This window comes from Rattus norvegicus, chromosome 14 (assembly GCF_021556685.1).
Source record: "Rattus norvegicus strain SHRSP/BbbUtx chromosome 14, alternate assembly SHRSP_T2T, whole genome shotgun sequence".
NCBI classification, from domain to species: domain Eukaryota; kingdom Metazoa; phylum Chordata; class Mammalia; order Rodentia; family Muridae; genus Rattus; species Rattus norvegicus.
The window spans coordinates 1,717,211-1,726,764 of NC_141547.1; the positions used below are offsets into that span (position 1 = coordinate 1,717,211).

The following is a 9,554-nucleotide window of genomic DNA, read 5'->3' on the forward strand; positions in this document are numbered from 1 at the left end:
TAAATCCCCAGCCCCGTTGTTCACTTTCAAGATTGACCTTGAGGTACTTTCTTCCCACTAATCAACTGGTTGTAATAAATGAAGAACTATGTCCTGATGATCATGCTGCTAATTATCAAATCTGAAAGTCTGAAAGACAAGGACTCCTTCCAGAAATACTAGAATCCCAAGAAACACTCGTGAGCTTTACAGGAACCCATGTAAGCTGGCCTTTCCCAGTTAAAAAACAAAACAAAACAAAACAAAAAAAACTTTTAGAGGAGAAACAAAACAATCTCAGCTAGGTGTGGTGATACTTGCCCTTACTCCCAGCAGAGGCATGCCATGGTGCAAAAACAACAACAAAAAAAAAAGGTAAAATAAATTAAACTATTTACTCCTTTGCTTTTGTAATTTCACACTATTTCCTAGTCTCATAATAACAGCTTAACACAGAAAAAGCTGCTTTGATCAATGTTTATTGTCTTTATGAAAAAATCTTCATAGAAAATGGCTTTAGCTTTCAGCAGCCCGTTCCTGAGCTCTGAGGAAGCTTGCCTTCTTTTGAGCAACCCGGTCTTTCTTCTGGGCAAGAGACATTTTGGGACGATTCCACCTACAAAACAAAGTAAGGAGTAAGACAGGAGTATCTCTCAAGTTCAGCTGAAAAAGAAAATGACAAGACCTTTGTAATTGGATAGAGGCTAAAACTCTCATTATCTGAAGACCTGGTTCTCCTAGATATCCTTTAGGTGGCTTTGAACTTGTGACAATCATGCCTCAACCTCCTGAGTGCCCGTATTAAGTTCTAATCCAGGTACTCAACTGCACTGGCTATTCTGTTTACTCCATCAAACTCAAAAGCCACCTCAGCTGAGCATGATGGCCCACACCATAAGCTCAGTATTCACAGTCAGGCAGAGGCAGAAATGTTATGAATGCAGGCAAAGAAAGATTCCCATGTAGGTAGCTTATGTAGGACTGTTCTGGGACAGAATGGGCACCTCAGTAGCTCCTGAGGTTGGTACATTGCTATCACCACAGTTACTCTAGCAAACCTGGTTCCCTTAGCTGCTGCCACATCATGCAGAGCTAGTGATCGAGTTTGCACAGAATTTGACCAGCAAGATGCAGCAGGTTTCTTTCCCAGAGAATGGTTAACCACACACCTCTTCTTCTTCACTTCTCTCTTGGGCTTCTTCTCGTAGACTGGATTCTCTCGGATAGCAGCATGAGCTTTCTTATACATCTCCTCCATCTGGAACAAAGCAAAGCAAACAGTATTTGCCTTCATCTCACCTGCCCTATTAGTAAGGTACAGTTCACCTGCTGTCAGTTCTCCAAGACCCTAACTAAGCCCAAGTAGAGTCCACCCTCTCCTTAGATTTCACTGCTTGGGATGAGTAACCTACATGTATTCCTAAGGAAGGCAACCACTCCTGGTGTCTACAAGCCCATTTATGTACAACTACACCACACTCTCTAGTCTACTGAACGACCTAAATTCTTTCAAGAGAAGGTGCATGCCCAAAAGACATGAACTATATGGACATAAGGACACACTGACCACTGAGGGCAAGGGCATAAGGGGGTATCTCACCAAACTGGGCAACAGCTATTTCTTTTGTCATCCCATATATCCAAGATTTACAATCCCTCTTATGTGACAGGCCTTTTAAAGCAATTCCCAGCACTAGAGACATACTCCATACTCTAGCGCTGCCAAATTTAGTATGTGGCAGCTTGTATGATCTCTAAACTGACAAAGCCACCTCTCTCCCCATTGACTAGATTGTTTTTCTGGAATCTTGGTTCTAAAGTTTGTTTTTAAAAAATAAAATTCAAGGCTGTAACCCCCTGAAGTATATAGGTGCTCAAGAACAGGAGTGCCAAGAGCTTGATACCTGGCAAGCTCTTATTAAAGTGTCTATACCCCAGCTTTCTAAATCGATTCATTTCAACATGGAGGTGGAAAAGAGGAAATAATGCAGAAACGTCTACTGCACTGCAGGCCCCAACTATTTCAACCCCCTTCCATGCCCTAAGAGACAAGTCCCCACGAAGTGCAGATTTCCTCACACTCTCACAACAGTGACCCCGGCACTCAGTAAGACAGAATGTTCCTTCAACCCACTATTATAGTCTGAAAACTGCAAAAATTTAACATCCCAGTTCTTCCTAACAGAGAGGAAAGGATGATAGCTTCGCATATGCAGATGAGGCCGTGGATTTATTCACTCTGCTGAGAAACAGGAGGTTTCAGGAGCTACACAGAATACACCAGATAAAATGAACTACAGAGGTTGAGCACTGATGCTTCATTCCATAGAAAACCCTGGATTTAATCCCCAGTACCACGAAATAAAAAGCATTAGCTGAAAAGCAGTCATGAGCATGTGATAAGATGTGAAGCCCTAGCTCAGTGGTAGAGCGCTTGCCTAGGAAGCGCAAGGCCCTGGGTTCGGTCCCCAGCTCCAAAAAAAAAAGAACCAAAAAAAAAAAAAAAAGATGTGAAGCCCGAGAACCTTCTGAGCAAGCATGACATGAGGAGTCAGCACAAGATCCCGGAAGACGGCAGTGAAGCAGTCTGTCCATGGCTCCCTTCCTTTCATAAGAGGTCAAGCTGAGTCTAGTGTAGGTGATGCCCAGAGCACACACAGACCAGACCACAGGACGTATTTCCACTTTAGATAGGAAACTGTAGAGCCGATAGATTCCAGTATCAAACTCGAATTACTTCCCCCACCCCTACTTTTTTGCAAACAACTAGTACAGCTCCCAAGGATTTCAATAAACTTTAAAATGAAGTTTTCATACCATCCCAAAACCAAAGTGCAGTAGGTACGGTAAATCAAGCCTTTAAGTCAGGATCTTAAATTCAAAGGTGGCCCTGGTAATAAAGTCCCTAGATTCCCCCCATGCCCCCAGCTCAACCCCCAAAGCTGGGTGGTGGTGGCGCACACCTTTAATCCCAGCAGCAGACAGATCTCTGATTTCCAAGACTGGACTACACAGAGAAATCCTGTCCCACAAAACAAAAAGTCTCTTATTAAAAGAGAGAGAGGGAAGACTGTACTGGGACAGAATGGGCACCTCAGTAGCTCCTGAGGTTGGTACATTGCTATCACCACAGTTACTCTAGCAAACCTGGTTCCCTTAGCTGCTGCCACATCATGCAGAGCTAGTGATCGAGTTTGCACAGAATTTGACCAGCAAGATGCAGCAGGCAATGCAGGAGCTGCTCCGACCACCCATTTGCCCAGATTTTAAATGCTAAAAGCCCGTGTACATGAGCATCTAAAACCCTTTCCCACCTGACCAGTACACAACCTCACTCCAACGCAGCAGCAGCAGCTCAGTAGCCACCTTTACCTACCCACAAAGCCACATCTAACCTGTTCTACAACGTGAAATAAACACATGTTAAGACTACAACCCCTTATTAAACAGAATAAGCAGTTTTTTCTGTAAGCGAGCAGCGTGTTCAGGTAAATGTTTACCATGTCTGGAGTCACGTTGTTCTTGATGTACTGAGAGAACTGTTTCTTATACGCATCCTCATCCTCCTCCATCAGGTAGCGCATGTAGTCTGCCACATTCTGACCCATGATGTGCTTCCGGTGCACCTCTGCATTGAACTCCTTGCTTTCAGAGTCATAGCCAGGGAATCGTTTGGTACTAAAATGAAAAGTTCACCTTAGTATACAGACAAGAAATTACAACACTCCCAGGAATTCACTTCAGGAGCTGCCATCAGTCCCGTCTTGAAACAATGATTACATCATATGCAATCAAAGGACCAACTACTAACTGCTCAGTTAGTGCGGTATCATCATTAGCAGCTCCTCTCTGAATTCCACAGACACACTCGCTTCCCCCCTCTAGAGTCTACACTGCCCAGGCATCGGCATCTCAGAAGGATAGGCTGCTGCCAGTGCTTTCTATCTCAACATGGAGGGAATCAAGACAGAAACCTTAATACTATTTATTACCTATGGGGGATAGATAAGCCTCCATCCACAGCTCCCTTCAGGGCGCCAAAAACTTTATTGCCAGTTGTAGTTCGGGCAAGACCCGCATCCAGATAGCAAGTGAAGGCACCAGGCTGACCGTCTATGCTTTCCACATTGTACTCGTCTCCATTCACCTCCACTTGGCCTTCATAGATCTTGTCCATGCCAAACCTATTCAGAAGCCTGCGGGCCAGCAGCAGGCCAGTGCAATAGGCTGCAGCATAGTTTGTCAGGCCAACTTTCACACCGTATTTTGGAAGTTCATGTGCATATGCTGCACAGACGATCATATCCCCTTCTATACGGGCATATGCAATCTGCAGTGAGAAAAATCAGATTAATGTGTTGCTTTCAATTCTACAGTACTTGTCCCACCTTTTAACAAGATGTGGGGAGAAGAGACAACTCAATGAACATTAATCTGTGTGGTGTCACTACATAGTGGTTTAGGGGGAAAAGTATGGCTAAAATACATACAGCATGTCAGAACCAATTATAATAGCTATTTCTAAATACTGAAACTATTTAAGGCTGATAAGCTGGTGAAATCATAGGTGCCTTTAAAAGTAAACAAACTGGGGAGGGGGATATCTTGGAATAGAGCCTGAGCTCATGGCTATATTGCAAGATTCCAAAAAATGTCAAAGTCAAGTAGATCTTTAAGCTCAAGGTTAGCCTGTCCTACAAAAAGTACAGATCAGCCTCGGTCATACACTGGGACCCCATCTCAAAACAGGGCACCTTTAATCCTAGCACCGAGGAGGCAGAGGCAGGCAGAGCTGTGAATTCAAGGCCAGCCAAGGTTGGTTACAATGATCTGAACCTCCCCACCAAAGCAAATAATCATTTACTAAAAGTACCTTTTGAGCTAAATCTGACCAAGTCTCTGACACTTCACCCTTCATTATCAGAACGTCAGACAACCCCACCGTTGTAGTCAACAAATTTGCACAGAAAGCAACTGCATCTGTCTCCCGGTCAGCAAATTTCAGCTAAGCATCGCCCTTAACTGTAAGAGCCCTGAATACAGGAATTGCCATTTTTTAAAGGACTTTCACAGGAGATGTTTCTGTACATTTTAAAACCTATTTAAACAGTAAACAGAAACAGCTTGGATTACAGATGAGCCTCACAATTACCAGCCCTTTTAAATCAATAAAATGTCACACAAGCCCATAACATAAGACAGCACATGACAGATTATGGTAATTGGGAGAGTATTCACATAAGCTGGGTTTTCCAAATCTCACCCCCACAACTGCAATCTTTAAATCTTTAAATCTACTACAAGAAAATCATCTCTACCATAGTTAATATGAGTTGTGGGTCTGATCGCGCTGCTTAAGCCTAGAACACAGCTCACCTGGCAGATGATGTCTCTGTTCGTTACACGAACTATCATCCTGTATTTCGGTGTGTTGTACTTATTTTTGTCCTGGATCACCAATCGTTTCCGTGCATAGTAGTCAGTTTTACCCTCTGCAAGGAAAAAAAGATTTGAACAAGAAAATGTTCCACCCCGAAGCTGATCCTTCAGGAACTCAAACAGGAAAAGTTGGTCATACCTCGCCGCCTTCTAAATCTCACTTGGTATCTTTTAAAGTAGGCCTTATTCTTGACAACTTTCACGAACCCCTTTGAAGGAAAAAAAAAAAAGATCAGTGCTTTGGTGACTGTTTCATTCCCTGACTTTTCTTTTGAGACAGTCTGTCACTATGTAGCCCAAGATGACCTAGCATTTGGTAGCGTTTGAGCACTAAATTACAATGCCTAAGTTTCAGAAGCAAATCATTACGACCGTCAACTTTTACAGCATGTTTCTAAGCTGACTGTTAACAAGTATCGCTGTAGTGAGGTGCTTCTCAACCTTTAACACGTTTAGTTCCTCATGCTGTGGCGAGCCCCAACTATACATCTCGTTGCTGCTTCGTTAACTGTAATTTCGTAGTTATTAATCGTAATGCAAATATCTGACAGATGGGTCGCGAACCAGATTGAGAACTGCTGTTGCAGTGGTTCTCTTCGCCAAGTACACCCAACGAAGCGTCTAAAAACACATAAAGATGGCCCAAGCAAGCCTCAGCCCTCTCCCTTCCACAACTGCAGGCTCCTCGCTACACTCACAGGCACAAACACATTCTCGTACTGTCTTTAAACAATCCTCCACGTCCTGTACCAACCGATCCCCACGCCAGCCCTCTGGGATGTATCACCTACACCGCACCCAATCTGTGCCGACAACCGCACTACGCTGACTTCCTGCCTAAACTGGGCTCAGCAGGCCAGTACGATCTGCAATTACTCCCCGCTCATAAAGAACCGCACCCCAACTCAGTCCGGTTCCAGCAAAACACTGAAAACAGGACCAGACACTGGCCAGGTAGAGCCAAGGGCAGCCACATCCCAAATGACACGGACTCCCTTCCCGGACGCTGCGGCGCCACGACCTCAACAGACACTCCCGGCTTCAGGGCCCTGTGCGCGGCCGAGGGACTCGGGCCTCCGCAGCACCGACTCCTGACGATCCCGGAGGAGTCTGCGGCCAGCGGCCAGCCTCGGAAGCCACGTCCCGGGCACCCTCCGCCGCGGCCCCTCCCCCGGCTCGCACCCGGCAGCCATTAGGCCACGCTGGAGCGGCGGCCGCAGAGCAGGGAATCGAACGCCATCTGCCCCCCGGGTCGCACGAGCGGGCCCCGAATGGGCATCCGCGAGAGGAGGGGGCGCCCCCGTGCACGCGCGGGTCTGAGACCCAGATGCCCACTCACCATCCTGCGGAACAGAGACCCGCAACTGCGGCTCCACGCAGACCTGCAGAGTCGGCCGCGCTAGGGGGAAAAAGACCGGAGTCGCGTACGCATGCGCAGTATGTAGCACCTCCAGGACGCAAGCGACGTGGGAAAGAGAGTGGCTGGAGGCATCAGGGTGCGCAGCCTATCGCCCCCTGCCGGTCGGAGGACGAATGTCAGATTTTGTCATCTCAACACGCAAGCAAGATGAGAAAAGGAAATGCAGGCTTGTTGCTAGGACATTTTTAAACGCGCACGCGTACGAACACACACACGAATATATTTTTTTTTTCTAAGCAAGAAGGGGTAAGATTAAGTTTAATAAAATGAATTTGCCTATGCTGAAATCATGCCTTCTCCATGTCTTGACTCACTTCTGGAATATATATATATCGGAATTCCTAGCACACAGGGCTGCTAGGAAGATCAGCCTCAGAGCCTCAGGCATGAGTTAGGAGAGTCTCCGCCGCCTTTACATAGCATCTTGGCATCTGCTTCACGCATACTTTTCATTCTCCAGCACTTCTGACCTCCAGTAAGTTCTTAGTTTACATGATAAAAAAACAAAACAAAACCCACTGCACTCTCCTGTTGCCTTATGTTTCCATTGTCCCCGGGATTCCCGACATTATCAGTGCGCCCCACCACTACCTCCATCACTCTTAGTTAGCTTTTTAAAGTCTCCTTCCTCAGGTGGCTTCCTTTTAGGGCTGGGTGCGCGGCTCAGTACTGCAGCCTCAACACTTAAAAGAAAGAGGAAGAAGGATCACAAAGTGCAAGGCTAGCCTGGGCTACATAGTGAACTGGAAGCCAGGCTGGGCTGTATGATACCTGAGGGGGGAAAATAAATGCAAACAATTATTTAAACACATGAAAGGTCGAGAGCTTTATAAAGTCAATGAGAATGCAATTTTGAAAATTGCTTCCCCAAACAAATTTTGTGTACCCAATTATTTTGGCAATAGCATTTTATGACTCTGGTACTCTGATTTTGCAGGGGCAGCAGAACTCCTTAAAAATATTTGTATTTTTGGGTTGGTGTGCATCATGGCAACCGTGGCAGTCACCACCAAAGTCCCTGAGATCCGCGATGTGACAAGAATCGAGCGAAGCAGCGCTCACTCCCACATCCGGGGTCTGGGATTGGATGATGCCCTGGAACCAAGACAGGCTTCCCAGGGCATGGTGGGGCAGCTAGCTGCCTGGTGTGCAGCTGGCGTGGTGCTGGAGATGATCTGAGAAGGGAAGATTGCAGGGTGGGCCGTCCTCATCCCTGGCCAGCCAGGCACTGGGAAGACAGCCATTGCCATGGGCATGGTCCAGGCACTGGGCCCAGACACACAGTTCACAGCTATCGCAGGCAGTGAAATCTTTTCTCTGGAGATGAGCAAGACCGAGGCTCTAACAAAAGCCTTCTGCCGTTCCATTGGTGTCAGTATCAAGGAGGAGACAGAGATCATTGAAGGTGACGTGGTGGAGATCCAGATTGACCGGCCAGCCACATGCACGGGATTCAAGGTGGGCAAACTGACTCTCAAGACCATGGAGATGGAGACTATCTATGATCTGTGTACCAAGATGATCGAGTCCCTGACCAAGGACAAGGTCCAGGCCGGGGACGTAATCACCATCGACAAGGCCACTGGCAAGATTTCTAAGCTGCGCCGCTCTTTCACACGTGCCCGAGACTATGATGGCTCCCAGACCAAGTTTGTGCCCGGACGGAGAGCTGCGAAAACGCAAGGAGGTGGTGCACACCGTGTCCCTCCATGAGATTGAGGTCATCAACTCCCACACTCAGGGCTTCTTAGCCCTCTTCTCAGGAGACACTGGGGAGATCAAGTCAGAAGTCCGAGAATAGATCAATGCCAAGGTGGCGGAGTGGAGGGAGGAGGGCAAAGCGGAGATCATCCCTGGGGTGCTGTTCATCGACGAGGTCCACATGCTGGACACTGAGAGTTTCTCTTTCCTCAACCGGGCCCTGGAGAGTGACATGGAGGCTGTCCTTATCATGGCCGCCAACCGAGGCATCACCCGGATCCGAGGCACCAGGTACCAAAGTCCCCACGGCATCCCCATGGACCAGCTAGACCGTCTGCTCATTGTGTCAACATCGCCCTACAGTGAGAAGGACACCACGCAGATTCTGCGCATCCGCTGTGAGGAGGAAGATGTGGAGATGAGTGAGGACGCCTACACAGTGCTAACCCGCATTGGGCTTGAGACCTCCAGCTCATCACAGCGGCCAGGGCACAGAGGTGCTGGTGGATGACATCAAGCGCGCACACTCCCTCTCCCTGGATGAATCCCACTCCACACTGTACATGAAGGATGCCTTCCTCGTCAATGAGCTCAAAGGTGAAACAATGGACACCTCCTGAGCTGACACTGCACCCCAGACCTTCCCACCCTGTTTTCTACAAGTTCTAATACTGTGACTTTGTATAAAATTATTGAAAACCGAAAAAAAAATTTGTATTTTTATGGATAGCTCAGCAGATAAAAGTGATTACTACACAAACCTGATGCATTGAGATCAGACCCCAAGAACCCTTATGGAAAGCCAGGCATGGAGTATGTATCTGTAATCCAGCACTCCTGTGGTGAGTTCCGTGCTGAGGCAGAATCCCCTGGAAGTGTGTGGGTCAGATAGTATGCAGCAGCAGCGACAGCAGCAGCAATCAAGAGAAAATGCTCTACAGCTGGGTCTCATGTAGGCATTTGCTCAACTGAGGCTCCTTCCTCTCTGATGATTCAGATCTTGGAAGTTTTCCAG

At 47.1% G+C, this 9,554-nt stretch overlaps 1 protein-coding gene, 3 non-coding genes and 1 pseudogene across 4 annotated transcripts; 1 reads left to right on the forward strand and 4 right to left on the reverse strand.

Annotated features, from left to right (window-relative positions):
* Positions 1-443: 443 nt before the first annotated feature.
* On the reverse strand, positions 444-6,883 carry Rpl5 (ribosomal protein L5). Its single transcript, NM_031099.1, is given in 7 exon segments — positions 444-595; positions 1,149-1,237; positions 3,480-3,657; positions 3,972-4,309; positions 5,356-5,471; positions 5,558-5,627; positions 6,758-6,883. Coding segments are annotated over 7 exon segments (894 nt in total). The 5' UTR covers positions 6,761-6,883; the 3' UTR covers positions 444-495.
* LOC134478782 (small nucleolar RNA SNORA66) lies at positions 959-1,090 on the reverse strand. Its single transcript, XR_015637758.1, has one exon. It is a non-coding gene; the product is annotated as a small nucleolar RNA SNORA66 (small nucleolar RNA).
* Positions 3,048-3,179, reverse strand: Snora66 (small nucleolar RNA, H/ACA box 66). The gene has a single exon (XR_015637757.1). It is a non-coding gene; the product is annotated as a small nucleolar RNA SNORA66 (small nucleolar RNA).
* Positions 3,726-3,819, reverse strand: Snord21 (small nucleolar RNA, C/D box 21). Its single transcript, XR_015637744.1, has one exon. It is a non-coding gene; the product is annotated as a small nucleolar RNA SNORD21 (small nucleolar RNA).
* Positions 7,812-9,239, forward strand: Ruvbl2-ps1 (RuvB-like AAA ATPase 2, pseudogene 1; annotated as a pseudogene).